Source organism: Schistocerca nitens, chromosome 8 (genome assembly GCF_023898315.1).
Source record: "Schistocerca nitens isolate TAMUIC-IGC-003100 chromosome 8, iqSchNite1.1, whole genome shotgun sequence".
Taxonomy (NCBI): Eukaryota; Metazoa; Arthropoda; class Insecta; order Orthoptera; family Acrididae; genus Schistocerca; species Schistocerca nitens.
In genome coordinates, this window is record NC_064621.1 from 634,117,040 (window position 1) to 634,136,161 (window position 19,122).

At 43.1% G+C, this 19,122-nt stretch overlaps 1 protein-coding gene across 1 annotated transcript in view; it reads right to left on the bottom strand.

Annotated features, from left to right (window-relative positions):
- Positions 1-6,294: 6,294 nt before the first annotated feature.
- The window catches only part of LOC126199711 (myrosinase 1-like), a 51,372-nt gene continuing 38,544 nt past the window's right edge, over positions 6,295-19,122 (bottom strand). The window contains exons 9-11 of the mRNA XM_049936638.1: positions 17,566-17,703; positions 11,350-11,456; positions 6,295-6,445 (exon numbers count right to left, since the gene is read on the bottom strand). Coding sequence (XP_049792595.1) covers positions 6,295-6,445; positions 11,350-11,456; positions 17,566-17,703 — 396 coding nt within the window. The remainder of the gene's footprint in view (positions 6,446-11,349; positions 11,457-17,565; positions 17,704-19,122) is intronic.

Below are 19,122 nucleotides of genomic sequence, written 5' to 3' on the forward strand. Positions count from 1 at the left end.
CAAATATCCTTCAACTTTCCCCACAGAAAGAAATCCGGGGACGTCAGATCCGGTGAACGTGCGGGTGCTTCGACTACCAATCCACCTGTCATGAAATACGCTATTCATACCGCTTCAACCGCACGCGAGCCATGTGCCGGACATCCATCATGTTGGATGTATATCGCCATTCTGTCATGCAGTGAAACATCATGTAGTAACACCGGTAGAACATTATTACGTAGGAAATCAGCATACATTGCACCATTTAGATTGCCATCGACAAAATAGGGGCCAATTATCCCTCCTCCCATAATGACGCACCATACATTAACCCGCCAAGGTCGCTGATGTTCCACTTGTCGCAGCCATTGTGGATTTTCCGTTGCCCAATAGTGCATATTATGCCGGTTTACGTTACCGCTGTTGGTGAATGACGCTTCGTCGCTAAACAGAACGCGTGCAGAAAATCTGTCATCGTCCCGTAATTTCTCTTGTTCTCAGTGGCAGAACTGTACACGAAGTTCAAAGTCGTCGCCATTCTCAACACCGACGTTTTTGAGTTTCCCGATTCTCGCGCAATTTGTCTGCTACTGATGTGCGGATTAGCCGCGACAGCAGCTAAAACACCTACTTGGGCATCATCATTTGTTGGAGGTCGTGGTTGACGTTTCACATGTGGCTGAACACTTCCTGTTTCCTTAAATAACGTAATTATCCGGCGAACGGTCCGGAGACTTGGATGATGTCGTCCAGGATACCGAGCAGCATACACAGCACACGCCCGTTGGGCATTTTGATCACAATAGCCATACATCAACACGATATCGACGTTTCCCGGAATTGGTAAACGGTCCATTTTAACACGGGTAATGTATCACGAAGCAAATACCGTCCGCACTGGCGGAATGTTACGTGATACCACGTACTCATACGTTTGTGACTATTACAGCGCCATCTATCACAAAGCGAAAAAAGTGCTCCAACTAAAGCATTCATATTGCTTTATGTACTACAAGTGTATGTAATAGAAATGGGGGTTCTATTTTAAAAAACGCAGTTGATATCCGTTTGACCTATGGCAGTGCCATCTAGCGGGCCAACCAAAGCGCCGCCTGGTTTCCCCCTTCAAGCTAGACAAGTTTCGTTCTTTGTAGTTTTTTTGTTTCATGCTTATTGTTGTGTACATAGTTCCGCGTAGTCAGTGCGTACACAACTTTCGCACTAGAGCGCGCCCCGCTAAGCACAACAGCGCAGGCGTAGCGCTCGTCCGTCTCCGCACTACGAGAAGGCGCTGCCATAGAGACGGACCAAATTCTGCTTCCGCCGATCCGCATATTAATATGTAACGCAGCCAATGAGATTGCTGCTAACGTAGAACCTTTTCTCCTCGCGGATCACACTGGGGCAGTGATACATGAACGCACGAGGTATAATAACGTGTGTACTGACCTCCCATTAGTCAGTCTGCGTTTGTCTGCACCAGTCTGCCTTAGTCTGTACCAGTCTGTACGAATTCTACATTTGTCTGTACCAGTCTATAGTCAAGTTTCAGTCTGCGCCTAATAAGATTAACATATTCCTGTACATAGCCATGAAGGTAATGTATAGACACTTTTGCCAAGTATCAGAGATATATGTGAGAATAAGATTAACGTACCAGTAGCGAAGGAACTTCAGATTGTCAATTGTAAATAGCCTCCAGAACCAATTTAAGTAATTTTTATGCTTGTTATTATTTTGATAAAGGTGTGTGAAAATTAATCAAGTTCTGTTTAATGTTGGTCACTGTCAATCTGCTACTCTAAGGGTGCAAGTGGCATTTCTATCGTCTGACCTAATGGCAGAAGATAAACACGCCACGACAAGACCACGAGACATATTGCTGACACTCGCCTACTTCGTTAGAGCGACAAGTCAACTAATCTGATGGTGTGTGTACTGAAGGTCTTACAGTATGCACACCACACTTATTTCGTGAGATATTTGGCCCGGTTACTATCAATGGACCACCCTGTATTCTTCAGATGACAAGTCCCACAAATCAGACGTCTCCCTTATGTTTACAAAAAAAATTTCTCCGTATCAAAGTCCATGATGACAGAAAGATCCTTATGCAGACACGCAGCAGCAGACAAGTAATAAAATGAAAAATATCTCGACATCTGGAACCGCACTGACGGATCGCCGCACACTGGCAGTGCAACGTGCGCGCTGCCGGATTCAGCTGCGCGTAACTTTGGCCGCAGCGGTGCGCTGGCCGGGGAGGCTGGTCGCATGACAAAGTGCGAGCCGGCTGGCTGTGCGCGTCCGCGTTGGGCGGCGCCTTTCCACGCAAACCCGGCCGCACCCGACCAGCCGCAAGTCTGGCCGTGGCCGTGGCCGCACTAGTGCGCTATTGCCCTCACTGGGAGGCCTCGCATGCCCGCAACGTACCACTCTACTGGTGGACGCCAGAGCCAACATCTTGCTGCATCAAAAACCTCCCCACTATCCAGGTACTTCTTCCCGCGAGATGAATCCTTCAATGGGCTAAAGAGATGGAAGTCGGAGAGTGCGAAATCCGGTCTGTAGTGTGGATGACCAACAAAAACCCTGTGAAATTCTGTGAGCTCCTCTGGGGTGCTCAGACTTGTATGAGGACATGCGCAGTGATGGAGAACGAGAAGTTACTTTGCATTTCTGTGGCGACGAAGACGCTCGGGTTCCAGCGTTGCAGGAGTCACGCGGAAGATTGGACAGGGTTGCACTATCTTTTTGCGATGATGACAGATGCCTCGCCCAACGACTCACCGTGCTTCTGTTCACCGCCGGGTCTCCGGAGACATTCTGCGAGCGCCTGTGATGAATATTGTGATGTTCTGGTTTTGCGCCAAAATAAAGTCAATTACAGCTCTGTGCTCGAGACATATATCCACTACAAATGCTGTTTTGAAGGCTGCCACCTATTGGAGCTTTATCAAAGCATAGGAGCCGAAGTGGGAATATTCCACGATGTCCCAAAGCAAATTCAGTATTCTTTCAATCAAAATTGGGTCTGAAAAACAAATGATCGCCCCTCGTATTTGCTGAAACTGGCCGAGAAAAAAAAGTGTTGCTTTACTTACTGAACACCCGTCGTATTTACTGGTGTACGATATTCAAAAGTAGAATGATTTAGCATGGTAAAGGTCTTTGTCAAGGGCTCAGTTGTTACGTTTGGAGGTTTCTGTTGGTCTTAGCTGACTTCAGATATTAGGGAGAACCACCAGTTTTATACATGCATGACGTTCGTAAGTGCTTAGATGGTATTATTTCTAATTCTCAGGCTAGTCGCCCAGGTGCCATCAGTGTCCTCTTTTCTGTTGAGAATATTTCGTATATTTTCATTTTATACGCAGTTGAGAAACGTTCGTAAGTGCTTAGATGGTATTATTTCTAATTCTCAGGCTAGTCGCCCAGGTGCCATCATTGTCCTCTTTTCTGTTGAGAATATTTCGTATATTTTCATTTTATACGCAGTTGAGACACCGTGTATTCAAGAATTATTCTGATGAACGCCTTGTAGGTGTATATTCGTGTGGCGTCACTGGCTCCATCCATTCTTCCTCGTGTCAATCTGAGGGTGTTACGTCTCTTTCTTCTTTCTTGCTTCTGAGGTAATGACGTTTGTGTGGGCATTCTAGGACACTGAATTACCTAATATGTGTCCCAGATTAATCGATTTTTCTATGTTGTTGTTGTTGTGGTCTTCAGTCCTGAGAATGGTTTGATGCAGCTCTCCATGCTACTCTATCCTGTGCAAGCTTCTTCATCTCCCAGTACCTACTGCAACCTACATCCTTCTGAATCTGCTTAGTGTATTCATCTCTTGGTCTCCCTCCACGATTTTTACCCTCCGCGCTGCCCTCCAATACTAAATTGGTGATCCCTCGATGTCTCAGAACATGTCCTACCAACCGATCCCTTCTTCTAGTCAAGTTATGCCATAAACTCCTCTTCTCCCCAATTCTATTCAATACCTCCTCATTAGTTATGTGATCTACCCATCTAATCTTCAGCATTCTTCTGTAGCACCACATTTCGGAAGCTTCTATTCTCTTCTTGTCAAAACTATTTATCGTCCACGTTTCACTTCCATACATGGCTACAGTCCAAATACTTTCAGAAACGACATCCTGACATTTAAATCTATACTCGATGTTAACAAATTTTTCTTCTTCAGAAACGCTTTCCTTGCCATTGCCATTCTACATTTTATATCCTCTCTACTTCGACCATCATCAGTTATTTTGCTCCCCAAACAGCAAAACTCCTTTACTACTTTAAGTGTCTCATTTCCTGATCTAATTCCATCAGCATCACCCGAGTTAATTTCACTACATATTTTCTATAGCTGTCATGATTAGGCCCCAAAGTGTGTTTGAAATGTGTTCCTGGTGTTTCAAGTTCACTGGGATTCATTTTCCATAGTTACGGGCAGTGTGCCTCAGCCGAACCATTGTTGCTTTTGTAATTAATAGCGTGACTATTTAGTCAAAAATCTATTTAAATAATTACTGGCTAAAAATTATACAAAAAGTAATGTTCCATTGTACCTAGCAACTTGCACAGTGAAATAAGATATGGTTTCTGCCAATAAATTGCGCTAACTTAGAGGGACTGCTATAATTTATTATAATCAGTGTTGAATAAATGGGAGCGTATGAATCCAGGGTGACTGTGCTGACACGAATGTAGAAGTGAATGTGTTTTTTTTTGTCTTACAGCTGCAATGCATTTGGTGTTCAGTTAGAGTAATTTGGCGTTGTGAGTCGTCGTTTCAAAGAATTGTGCTCATTTAAATTGCATTTTTATGAACAGTATTTTACAAAATTTGTTTGCTTCGTTTTTATAAATTTATCTGTTAAATATTTTAGAGGCTATACTTTTATATGATTTTTGTGCCTCGCGGTGTGATTACGGAATGCTGAAAGACAGGACCGCAACCGCTCCAAATATTAGCGTTTTATATTCCATATTTTACTTCTGGGTGAAAAACGGAAACAAATGTGTGTCGCTGCACAGCGTCGATAGTCAGGTTCTATACACAGGTGGTGGCAATAGAATGTGATATTAAATTTTTGTGGTAGGGTAGTGATACTTTACCACAGTCATTCTTTGTTACGCTAACTGTCGTTTCGAAGGAAATTTCAAAAATAATTTGTACGGTAGGCCCTGATTTCAACGTTGTTTGAGAATTGTTTCACTACAAACGCCAATCCTCCGTTCCATATATTTGCGTGTTCAACATCGGTTGCACACCAGGTGTGTAGTGAGGGAGAAATGATCACTCCACGTGCTACTCTCACTTTATGATTGAACATGTCAAACGCTACATGGTTAGAAAATGTGCGAGAAGATTTATACTAGAAGATACTTGAAACTATCACGGTAAACCGAAGTGACACACTGGCTTCTACAACTTGTAGTATAGACCCCTTCTACTATAGCTCCTTGTAGCGAAAGTCATGGTCGAATGGTGTAGCTGGACACTGAGAAACTTCTTCTCTTGAACTACAGCTCCTGCATTCCATCACAGACTTGTATATAGTATTTCGAAGAAAAATCCTGGAGCGCAAATCTGTGAGGACGAAGTAACGTAAACCCGTGATCTACTTGGAGGATATGAAATTTCAGGAATACGTTTGTCACAACTTGAAACTGCCATCAAGAAGTATGCTGCTTAGCTGTTGCAAATGGAAAGTGTGAAGAATGTCGTGAGTACTCAGTTACGGGCTGGGAATCCAAATGCTACATGTCCAATGTTCTGAGTTCAGAAAGTGAAAAAAAAAATCCATCGTCAGGATTCGGAGTCAGTAATATATGACAGATACACTTGAACATGAATCAGGAAAATTTAAAGGGAATGATGGCAGAATATTCAACTGCTTTAAGGCATTTTATCATTTTACTGCAGGCGGGAGTGCTGTATGTTGTCTAGGCGCTCCAGTCCGGAGCCGCGCTGCTGCTACGATCGCAGGTTCAAATCCTGCCTCGGGCATGGGTGTGTGTGATGTCCTTAGGTTAGTTAGGTTTAAGTAGTTCTAAGTTCTAGGGGACTGATGACCACAGCAGTTGAGTCCCATAGTGCTCAGAGCCATTTGAACCATTTTTGTTGTATGTTGTAAAGTAGTTACAAGTAACCATGTAGAGGAAGTACTGTTAATGCTTAGTACCTGTTGTTGTGCTGAATGTGGACGGGTTGTGGTGCATAAAACTACACAGCATGATGTCTGTCAGAATGCAAAATTTATTTGGCACTTGCGCTCCACTGATAACATATGCACATGGAAATTAAGATGGTGGCGTGGTGTCGGCGTTCTGGAAATCCTCCCACGGCACGGCCTTGTTCTTGTAGATGTCTGCGATGACTTTCGCCGAAGCCTTCTGCGTCCTGGGTCTTTCTGGATCGTCGTAGTCCACGGAGTGCAGTCCGAACTTCAGTCTGTGGAAAAGTGCTGCGCCTTATGCAGTGCTTATTGCGTACCTCAACTAAAAACATGGTAGCGAATCACGGACTTTAAAAGTTGTAACCATCCAACAACAGCGGGTTACACATGTTGGGAATTACTCACAGAACAGAAAATCAGTTTGGGAACAAACTGGAGGAGAAGATGTAATTACTGCCAGAATGAAAATTATATGGAGCTAGATGGGAGAAGTAGCGAGGTGAAAGTGTGATAGGTGGACGACAGAGGTTCTGTGCGGGATTCTATATCTACTTCATCTACATCTACATTTACGTCTATACCGTCCACTGTAATTAGTCTGGTCATATCTTCGTTGCCCCTGCGCAAATGATATGTAGGCGTTTGTAGTGTATTCCTAGATTCGTCACCTATGCTATTACTTGAAACTTTTTGGCTTTTTCAGGATAGCGGCTTCTATATACAAGCGCCTTAGCTTCTTCAGCATCACTTTCTTGTATACATTCAGCACCCTCTGTTAGTCTTATTTGGCACAAGTCCCATACACCTGATCAGTATTTTAGGATGGGTGGGGCAAGTGTTAGAAACCAGCCTCCTTAGTAGACTCACTGCGTTTTCCCGCTGCCCAGAGCGAACGAACTGAAGTTTACCCCCTGCTTTACCTACAATAGAGCCTATGCAAAAAAAGGTTCAAATGGCTCTGAGCACTATGAGACTTAACTTCTGAGGTCATCAGTCCACTAGAACTTAGAACTGCTTAAACCTAACTAACCTAAGGACATCACACACATCTATGCCCGAGGCAGGATTCGAACCTGCGACCGTAGCGGTCGCGCGGTTCCAGACTGTAGCGCCTAGAACCGCTCGGCCACCACGGCTGGCGAGCCTATGCAACCATTCTATTTCATGTCCTACAAATTATTACACGCAAGTGTTTGTATAAGTTGACTGCTTCCAAATGAAGGTCAATAATATACAGCTATAGATCTCCGCACCGCTTTGAAATTTTATCAAAATCTATCCTATTATTTGTGCAGCCTCTTTTTTCAGATAGCGCTTAACTAAAGATAACTGAAGACATGAGAAAATACAAAAACAAGTGGGGACCTGACAAGGAAAAATAACTACAAAGTTGATCCAGCAAGTAAGCACCGTTTCGAAATTTATAAAAGATTAACAGTTTGTTTTCATTTTTATTTCATTACGAAACAATCTATACACCTTTTACTGCTTTTCGACATATTCACCGTGCGAATTAAGGTGCGAGCGCTATCTTGGCAGCAATCGCTACCTACCCGCTTTGCAGAATTCGGGCGCCTAGGGCGTGAATCAGATTTGGACATTTACCTGGACATCATCATCACTTCCAAAGTGCTGGCTGGCAATAAATTTCTTGAGATGAGAAAAGAAATGGAAGTCGGACAGAGCTAAGTCCGGACTGTAAAGAAGACGACTGAATTGTTCCCAGCGAGAGGAATCAACCAGCTTCATCGTTACGAGGTGCGTATACGAATTGTCATGCCCGAACACAGTACCACAAATCGGTAAGATGTCCATCTCCTCTGTTCTACCACGCGCCATAATTTTTTCAGTGCCTCACAGTTAGCTGCAGTGGTGATTGTTGCGCCTCGTTCCATCCAGTCCACTAATGAAATTCCTTGACTGTCCCAAAACACGGTGCACATGATTTTTCTTGAAGAAAGACTTGGCTTTGCTCTCTTGGTTTTCGGGGAACCGGTATACCGCCATTCCAGTGGCTGCCATTTCGTTTCCGGTGTCGTGACAAATTCCTGTCTCATCAACTGTGTCAATCCGTTTCAAAAAATCATTTCCGTTTGTCGCGCAACGCTGCAAAAACTCCAAGGCTGCTCCGTTACCTTTTTGAACGTCAGTTTTCGCTACCCATCGCAAACACAAATTTTTGTAGTGTAAGTCACAGTGACATGTAATAAACCAGTGAAATGTTTTGAAGATGCATTGACAAATCAGAATTCTTAACCGTTATGTTGCAACGAACTTGCTTGTCGATGCAACGAGCCAGTTCTTCGGTAATCAACGATGGGCATCCCACTGCGTCCCGCATCGTGGATATTCTTGGTTCTTGCGTTAAATATCCTGACGAAAACTCGCACTATACCTTCACCTCTCACGTGCTTTTCGTGAGTTTGACGTATAACAGATAAATGTTACAAGATCAAACTTTCTGGCATTCAGAAACTTGATAATGCTTCTCATTTCACAGCTGACGGGCCGATCCTTTATTTCAAGCTTGATCACTGACCAATAATGATTTCAGGCGTTATCATAATGAAATAAAATACGAGGGTTGTCCAGAAAGTAAGTTCCGATCGGTCGCTAAATGGAAACCACAGTGAAAATCAGAAACACTTTATTTCCAAGAGTTAGCTACACTCTCCAGGTACTTCTCTACATAGTCGCCGCTCCGACTTAGACATTTGTCGGAGCTTAATACCAAATGTCCGACACCGTCGTCATAGAAGGCAGTCGCGTGTGCTTTCCGATAATTCTCTACACTTGTCTACAGCGCGTAGCCTGCGCCTAAGAGTTGTCTTCGTATCCAGCGTTTCGTGTGAACAGAGACGATACTCAGAACGAGCCAATTAGGGCTGTGTTGTGAGTGATCTAACAGTTCCCACCGGAAAGGCTGCAGGAGCGTCTTCACTGCCCCTGCACAGTGCGGCTGACAATCGCCATGAAGAAGGAAGTGCGTGGCAGTTGTGTTAGGCGGGCTGCATTCATTAAGGCGAAGCCTCTCAGCAGGCTCTCCTACTAGGCGGGAGACATCGTTGTTCTAGGCACCTTCACTCGCTTACTGTGCGCTCACAACTGAAAAGAGCGTCTTGATGCGATCGACGGTCATACTGGAGACGCTACCCAACACATCTGTGCGAAGCTTCATCGGGTTTTCACTGTGGTGTCCATTTCGCGACCTATCGGAAGTTATTTTCTGGACAACCCGCGTTGCTAAGCTACTTCGTTATCAAGTTCAAGGATGTAAATGCCCATTTGCGACAAACGTGAAGTCAGATGGGCGGGAGACATGCGCAAACACTACTTACTTTCTGGATCAGCTCTGTATCTGGCAGGATCATAGTTGCGTATCGCCGCCAATCGTAATTCACAGAAATTTTCTAGCTGTGGACGTTAAACGGGTCATGGTGTATGTAGGTAGTGCAACACAGAATAGTCATTGATTTCGGAGAAAAATTGCGGTAATACACACGACAGGGGAAAAAAATCGCAACACCAAACAATAATTAATGTAGAGTAATGAAATTTAGGGAATACACTATTTAGGTAATATATGTAAGTGATTAATAGAGCAAGCTCACAGGTTAATGTAAGGGCGAGATATGACACAGCAAATGTAAAATGCTGGCACAGTGAAAAGCTCTGTAGATGCCAGAATGTTGAATGTTAGCCAGCAAACGTGCATGCACTGTGTTGTACAGGTGCCGAATGTCAGTTAGTGCGATGTATTTCCATGCCTGTTGCATTCGGTCAGTCAATACACGGACTGTTAATGCTGTTTGTGGATGATGCTGGAGTTCTTGTCTGTTGAAATCACACGTGTGCTCGATTGGAGACAGGTATGGTGATCGAGCAGGCCAAGGAAACATGTTGACACTCTGTAGATGGGTTACAACAACGGTATGTGAACGAGCGTTATCCTGCTGGAAAACACGCCCGGTAATCCTATTCATGAATGGCAGCACAACAGGGCGAATCAGCAGACTGATCTACAGATTTGTTGTTAGTGTGTGGGATAGTGCTCCTGCTGTCATACGAAATCGCACCCCAGACCAAAACTCCAGGTGCAGGTCCGCTGTGTGTAGCATGCAAACAGGATGGTTGCAGGCACTCGACTGGCTCTCTCTAACCAACACACGGTTATCACTGCCACTGAGGTAGAGACAGCTTTCATCATAAAACACAACAGACCTCCACCCTGCCCTCCACTGACCTTTCACTTGACACCACTCAAGTCGAAAATGACGGTGGTTTGGTGTCAGTGGTAAGCACGCTATAGCGCGTCTGGCTCGGAACTGTCCTTCAAGTAATCGATTCACAATAGGTCGTTGTGTCACTGTGATACCAACTGCCAATCAAATTGCTGCTGCAGATGCGGTACGATGCGCCAGAACCATACGCCGAAAACGATTGTCTTCCCATTCGGTAGCGCCACTTGACCGTCCGGGTCCCAGTCTTCTTGCGACCGTACAGTTTCTTGACCACCGCTGCCAGCAATCGTGTACAGTGGCTACTTTCCTGCCAAGTCTTTCTATAGTATCGCAGAACGAACATACATATTTTCGTCACCCTATTAAACAACCTCGTTCAAAATCAGTAAGGTATTAATAATGGCGTCTTTGTCGCCTTAAAGGCAACCTTGAATAACATGAACTCACTACATCCAATCTCAAAGGTAAATAACGCTCACGACCGTTACAGCAAACCTGATTTGCGTTCTCAAGCTGGCGCTGCTAACACCACTCTTATGAGACTTTCGTGAAATCTGAACAGACATCATCTTTCAGTTGTAGGAACGATCTCAACAGTTAATAAGAGATTAAGAAATGTTTCGTAAATCTGACAGAAATACGAGAACGAATATTATGGACATCAGTGCAAGAGCTTTTTGCTGAGGTGCTCCTATAAGTTGCAGTTGGAAACAGGTAGTGCAGTGACACTAACAGTGGAATGATCGTGAGACAGTGCACTGGTATTAGTGTATCCATCACATCTGGCAAGCGGAAATAAAGGTGATAATTTCAGGAAAATTTTACAGTGCACATTTCAGTGCTACACAGAAATCTAAATAGACAAACTGTTGCACTTATCTGCTATGGGGTTTCATCTAGCTCTGCATTCTTAGATCATTATTATCGACAATACTCACGAGTAGCCATATATCCATTCCAGGTTATCGATGAGACTCCAGTGCGTGTAGCCAATCATTGGAACACCATCCTCGTTGATGGCGCGCAAGATAGCTGACACGTAGCCCTGCAACAAACAAGAGCGTCATTATGAGGTCACAAAGAATCAGTGTCTACATCACAAGTATGTTATGGATGGATGTCATTCATTTTGTTCCAGCTGTCGTGCAGTATGGATATCCGAGCGACTAGTGGAACACTGATAAAACATGTCTGGATATTACCAGAACTTACAACACTCCGAAAGTTTTTCGTTCAACGGTTCCCATCAACATTCGTCATTGTGTACTTAAACGCTCAAACTATTTAATTTGGACACTGAGGGCATAGTTATGGAGAACTGGACCGTGATTGATACAAGCCCTCAGGTATATTTGGTAGTTACCTGAAGACGAAATAGCTCCCCCTCATGAGTGATCTCACTGCTGAGGTACAAAATCAAATGCTTGATGGAGGATCAGTGGTTGGAAATGTGGGACAAGAAGCGGCAATCAGTGAAGTCAATTATCCGGCCGAGGCATAGCTGCTCCTAGTCACTGACATGTGACGAAAACTGTCTGTTTCGCTGCCCTTTGATAGTTGGGTACCATTCTTAATGTGAGACACAGATGATGTATAAACAGCAATAAGATCCATCTTGAAAGAGCATTGTTTGTGGTTGAGAGGGTAATTAATTTTTTGTCTGGCGACCCGCCCTCTGATTCTGTTAGACGATTACTTTCTACATTTTTCTTTGTCTAATCGACTGTGTTTTGTGATATTGGCAAAAAAATATTTAATATGTTTTTCAGTGTGGGATCAATTTTGAACATTATTTTGTGGAGCTTTCGTCTTGAAACATTTCTCTTGCTGTTCTCCTCCTTTTTCTTTTTCTTTTCGTCATTTGACAAATTCGACATTTCGGACCAATTCATTTTCTTCTGGTTTTCATCCCTATCCGCTATTATTTCATTCTCATAGTTTGAAACTTTCTTCTCATTTGTGGCCATGTTGTTCCGGTTCTGTGTCTAATGGAGTTCTGGAAAATTAAGCCAATCTCGGTGTTTGATTTGAACGTCACCCTGTTGAAAAATTTCTGTTTCCTGTATTTCCCTTTTTTCCAAATCCTTCTGAAAGCCTCGGATACAGAGTACTTTTATTCTCTCGTTCACAAGAAACTGTATTATCTATTGTGTCAGTCTCCCGTGATCTGTTCTAAGGACGCATCCTTTTCCTGACAGTGTGCAAAACCCTCACTATCGTGGCACTCAGTTCTCGGTTTGCCTGTATTCTTTAGTTAACGTCCTCTGTTCTTCGAGGTCCCATCTTTCTCCTGAGAATCCTTCGTTCCACAAGATCTAGCTTCCTAAGGAGTCCTCTTCTTCCAAGGGTAAATCTTTCTCCTATGCACAAGCCTCAGGGTCATTCCCTCTCTGGTAACATCTTAATTTTGTGTTTATCGATATAGTCTTCTTCTTATGCTTAATTATCGCCCTTTTTAATAGTTTCAAGTTGTTACCAAACAATATTGACTAAATTTTTGTGTGTCTTAAGCCCAAAGAACCATTCAAATTGACAGACTATATTAACTACCTCAAAAAAAAAGACGGCCCTACGTCTGTAATAAATAATGCCATACAGAGGAGCCTTAAACAATGATTGGCTAGCAGGTTATTTCCTATAAACACGGCGCCACTATTCAGTTTACTGTAGTTTCTAGCACATGTTACCGATACCTGTACAGTCATTTAGAAAGTGGCAGACAGAAAAAAGTAACAGAATATGGCATAAAGTCACCCGAAATATTAACGTTTTCCGTTTTATTTCATAGCATATTAAACTATGTAGTCTCATCTGCTTCCATTTCTTATGGAAGCTGCTGATCATCCCAAAGATTCTCTGAGATCATACGTAACTTATATATTTCCTTGAAATACGTCAATTCTATGCAAATAATTTATCTTTTTCGTACTACACATTTGCTAGCTATATCTAATACTTTGCATTTGCAACTATCTCCTGCGTTCATAGTTTATGTATCACACGTACTTGCTCTACACAGCGTAGTCCTGCAGCGTCATATAAAATCCATGTTAAGTGTATTCGGTTCGCATATGGACTTTTTTGTCAGCAATCTTCTGACTGGTTTGATGCGGCTTGCAACGAATCCCTGGCCAGTTTCAACGGTTCCATTTCAGAGTAGAAATTACAACCAGCGTCCTCAGTTATTTGCTGGATGTATTCTAATATCTGTCTTCTTCTACAGTTTTTACCCATTGTATCCATTGACAAACACTTAAGAATTAAATTTTGGATTGAATTTACCGTTTTAAAAATATATCGTTGCAGAATCACATTGTATGAACTTGAAATATCTTATTTATGAGATTTTATTCTACCTTTACTGCGCAACTTCTCAAAAGAATCAATTTCTCGCTTACCATTGGTTACAACAGAGGTCTTCGTATTTTATCGTTTTCATTCTTTATCAGATTTACATTTCAAAAGACCGCAACCTCTGGGATCTCTAGTTCCTCAGAAAATACATAACTGAACGACGTAACAGAACAATACCTACAGAAAGTTGTATTAGTGATTTCCAAGCTCTACAATGTCCCACTGTTGTCTGTAAATGACAGTTTTATCATTTATGGGTCTGTCTTTATATTTCCTGCGTGTCCATTCAATCTCTGTTCTTGTTGCTAGACATTTTTGGGCCTGAATATTCTGGTTTTTAACATTTTCAGCATTTATTCTCCTTCTGTATGCATAACTTTCGTTTCTCTTACACTATGTGATCAAAAGTGTCTGTACACCCCCAAAAACATACGTTTTTCATATTAGGTGCATTGTGCTGCCACCTACTACCAGGTACACCGTGTCAGCGACCTCTGTAGTCATTAGACATAGTGACACAGCAAAATGGGGCGCTCCGCGAAACTCGCGGACTTCGAACGTGGTCAGGTGATTCGGTGTCACTTGTGTCATATGTCTGAACGCGAGATTTCCACACTCCTAGACATCCATAGGTCCACTGTTTCCAATGGGATAGTGAAGTGGAAAGTTTGAAGAGACACGTACAGCACAAAAGTGTACAGGCCGACCTCGTCTGTTGGCTGACAGAGACCGCCGACAGTTGAAGAGGGTCGTAATGTGTAATAGGCAGACGTCTATACAAACCATCGCAAAGGAATTCCAAACTGCATCAGAGTCCACTGTAAGTAATATGACAGTCAGGCGAGAGGTGAGAAAACTTGGATTTCATCGTCTAGCGGTTGCTCATAAGCCACACATCGCGCCGGTAAATGCCAAACGTAGCCTGCTTTGCTATAAAGAGCGTAAACATTGGACGATCGAACAGAGCAAAAACTTTGTGTGGAGTGACAACTCACGGTACACAGTTTGGCGATCCGCTGGCAGGATGTGGATATGGCGAATTCCCGGTGAACGTCATCTGCCAGCTTGTGTAGTGCCAACAGTAAAATTCGGAGGCGGTGGTGTTATGGTGTGGTTGTGCTTTTCGTGGAGGGGCCTTGCGTCCCTTGTTGTTTTGCGTGACTCTATCACAGCACGGGCCTACACTGATGTTTAAGCACCTTCTTGCTTCCCACTGTTGAAGAGCAATTCGGAGATGGCGACTGCATCTTTCAACACGATCGAGCACCTCTTTATAATGCACGGCCTGTGGCGGAGTGGTTACACGACAATAGCGTCCCTGCAATGGACTGGCCTGCACAGAGTCCTGACCTGAATCTTATAGAACACATGTAGAATATTTTGGAGCACCGAACGTGTCAGGCTTCACCGACTGACATCGATATCTCTCCTCAGTGCAGCACTCCGTGAAAAATGGGCTGCCATTCCGCAAGAAACCTTCCAGCACGTGACTGAACGTATGGATGCCTGAGAGAGTGTAAGCTGTCATCGAGGTGGACCAACGCCATATTGAATTCCAGCATTACCGATGGAGGGAGCGACGAACTTGTAACTCATTTCCAGCCAGGTGTCCGGATACTTTTGATCACATAGTGTACATCGATTTTCATTCCATAAGCATCCCGGAATGCTGTATTTTTCCCATGATGGCTTCGAGCTCTTGTTCATTCTTCACTGAGGAGATCATGTTGTCTTCAGATATACAACATCAAACTAACTAACTTTCAGTTGTTATCCCTTTGTACTTTATTATCAACTGCTTATCTTATATCATAAACACATTCTGAAAGGAGTAGGAAATAGGCTTGAGGTTTGTCTTACACCTTTTCCCAGTTCTACTAAACTGCTATCTTGCGCCTTCATTCTGACAACTGCCTTTTGTTCTAAGCACAGGGAACTACTCGTAGTAAGTCTTCTGTCTTTCTAATCCAATCTAATTTTCCTCATAATGTTTACAAGTTTCTCCCGTTCCATGTCTTCAAAATCAGTCAATAGCTTTATAAAACACAAAGAGAGCCTTCTCGTTCTCAGCAGGTACAGAGGGTGGCCACGAATGAGGAAACTCCACAAGCAAAACACATTATAGTGCCTAATACGGTGTAGGAATCCCGTTTGAATTTAAAACACCTTCCAGTCGTCTCAGAATGGAGAATTATAGGTCATGTACTGTTTGCAAATGAAACCCTGTAAAATAGTGGCAAATTCAGATAACGATGATGGATCTGGATATATATTATGCACCATTGTCTCCGAACTAGACCATAAAAGCTCAATAATAGTGAGACCTGGTGACTATTGTGGCCAGGGGAGATTTCTCATCATGCTTACAACACCAGTCCTGGACGATGCGTACAGCGGCCCTTTCGCCTTGAAACACAGCAGCACAATCAGGGCAATCGCTGTACTGTGGAATGGACCTGATCAGCCAAATTGGTCACATTCCTTGGCAGTAATGCTACCTTGCAGAGTAACCACGGGGCCCATCGAATACCACATTAATCATCTCCGAACCTCTGCCATGTTTCTCTATTTGGGCCTAAATTCTTCCAGATATTGAAAACAGTATGAAACAACACTCACCCGACTAAACGATTTTCTTGCCTTGTTCAACAATCCAGTTTTAATGGCTTCGGCACGACAGTTTCCAATGGTAGGCATTTCCATCACTGATGGCTGGTTTTAGAATTCCAACACGCTCTGCATTTCCCCGCCTGTGGAGCTGTCTTCGTGTTGTTTCGATGATGAGAGGGTTCGCGAAAGCAACATTTAGCTCTGCAGTGAATTTCGCAGCTGTCGTCCTCTTTATTTTTCGTCGCATCCCTTTTCAGTGACCATCAGTCACTATCGCTTAACATACACTTTCGACCACGTTGTGATTGAGCGGACGACGTTGTTTCGTCCTATGATATTTACGATATTGCAGTGTCTGTGTTATTCCGAATTACAATGTAAAGTTTTCCCGCTTTCCCTATATAAATCTTCGATTCGGTGTGTTGAATCACCAAAGACATTGATCCCTTGGTTACTGAAGATCCCAGGATTCGTGCACAAACAATTTCCCCACGTTCGATTTCACTTAGCTACGACATAACGCACTAACAACTACACAGGACGCTGTTCTGACCAAGACTGACTCTCTCGATGTATTCAGGGCGCTGCACATGTGACTCACGTGGCGGAATACAGCAGGGCAATCTGCAGGTCAGGCCAGCATCTCTGCTTACGTTCAGGCATGTCTTTTTCGCGGTGTTTCCATATTTTCTCCCATTCTCGGTTTCTCATCTAGGTCTATGTCAATCCCATCGCATCTCTTGTCGCTCTCTTTCTCCTCAAGAAAAGCCAAGGTAGGCTACATGGTTCAGAGACTATATTCTCCATTCTTCCTTTCCTTTGCCATTGGTGATATACTGTTATTTGTGCTATGGGTACCATATTTCCAAATCCTTTCTTTCATTTGAGTGTGATCATTACTGTTACCAAGAACTTCTCCTTGGCCCATTCACCTGCGCCAGATTTACTTTCATAGCATTATTACTTATTTTAGTAATTCATATAGGGATTCAAGTGCTGCACACAACAAATAAATGTCAGTGGTCGGGACATGATTCTCCGTGGTACCGTGTCTGTCTTAGATGTTTCGTTGACAACTGTCCTTCTCACTTCTTACATTCTTTTGTTTGTCAGAGCTGCCTAGTCTGAAACTGACGTCGAAAATAGGACGAGAATGTTGACTGACTCCTGTGGATAGCATGCTCACTCACCCTGAGGTAGTGGACGCGGCCGGTGTCGTTGAGCACGCCAGGAGGGTCCACCCAGCCGTTCTCCGTGACGAAGATGGGGTAACCGGGGTATGACTTGTGTACCCAGTTAAGGAGCTTCCGGAGTCCCCATGGAACGTCCTGAAACAAAGGAGGCACCGCTCACTCACAGAGCCTTTATAGAGACGACAAACGAATTACTCCGGAAAGAAGGTTTTTTTTATTTATTTAATTATTTACTTGCTTAGCCTGATCTGATTAGGGCCATCTGGCCCCTCTTAAATAGGACCGGGGATTGACATATACAGTACCTATTTACATAATTGTTACCTAAGAAATAACTATTTTAATATGACAAATAGTATTAAAATCATTTGAGTGCCTGAAGTGGCAGAGTGAGTAAATTATACTATGAAATAATAAAGTTAATACTGACAGTATTTGCACTACTTCAGTTGCAGCCACTAACAGTGCTAATAATAGTAATAACAATAATATTAATAATGACATTAATAACAATAATGGTAGTGTTAGATATAAGAAGAATTTGTGGGTGTGCAAAATAGATATTGACTGATATAGCAAGGTCTGGGAAAAGGAAATGAAAAAAGACTGCATCGGTTAGGAATACTGGGAAATGAGGAACATCACGTTAAAAAGATGGATGTATAAGAGTAATGCGTGCACACAGGGACAGTGGCAACCCTTATTGCCCCTTCAGTAGATATGTCATTCAGTGTCTTCTGAACCTGGAGACGTTATTTAGTTCTCTAATATAATGCCGGGAGTCATTCCTTCCTCCTGCTGACAAGGAATTCAAGAAGGAGGCTGAACGATGGAGCGGCACAGAAAGTATTTTGCTCTGATCGGAACACGTGATTCTGTCGTGTTCTTCAGGCAAGAGCGTCAAGCTCGAGAAGATAGGCAAAGGAAAGCATTCACTGATAAGACAGTAAAGAAGACAGAGGATATGTAAATCTCCTCGACTGTCTGCACGCAGCCAGGAAAGCTGTGCAAATGTTGGTCTAAACTGAACAAATAGTGGAGCATCACAGTTTAATGAGCATAACCTATTCCAGGCGCCTTTGTCTTTCCTAAGAAAGACATGGCAGGATAATATCAATAATGGGAAGTATAATTTTTTATACAAGTTTCTTCTTCAGGTCATGAGGGAAGAGCTTTTTACATTTTTGTAGGGCATAGAGAGATGCTGATGCCTTCTAGCACGTTGCAGTTACGTGTTGAGTCCAATTTAGGTTTTCATCTATTATTATTTTTAGACTCTTGGCTGAAGGAAAGAAGATGATATTTTCCCCATTTAGTGTTAAAAATGGTAGGGATTCCAGATGCTTTGGGCTAATGAGCCTATAATTACCAACCAGTATCGATTGGTTTTTGCATGGGCTAAGTTTCAACTCTATAGGCGGGGCAAATTTTGATGGTTCACACAGGTTAGGGTTGAGATTCTCGATATCTGTCTTCAGGTTTATTGGTTTTGCACTTAGATACAACTGGAGGTCACCAATGTACAGGTGGTATTTGCAGTAGGACAAAACTGAT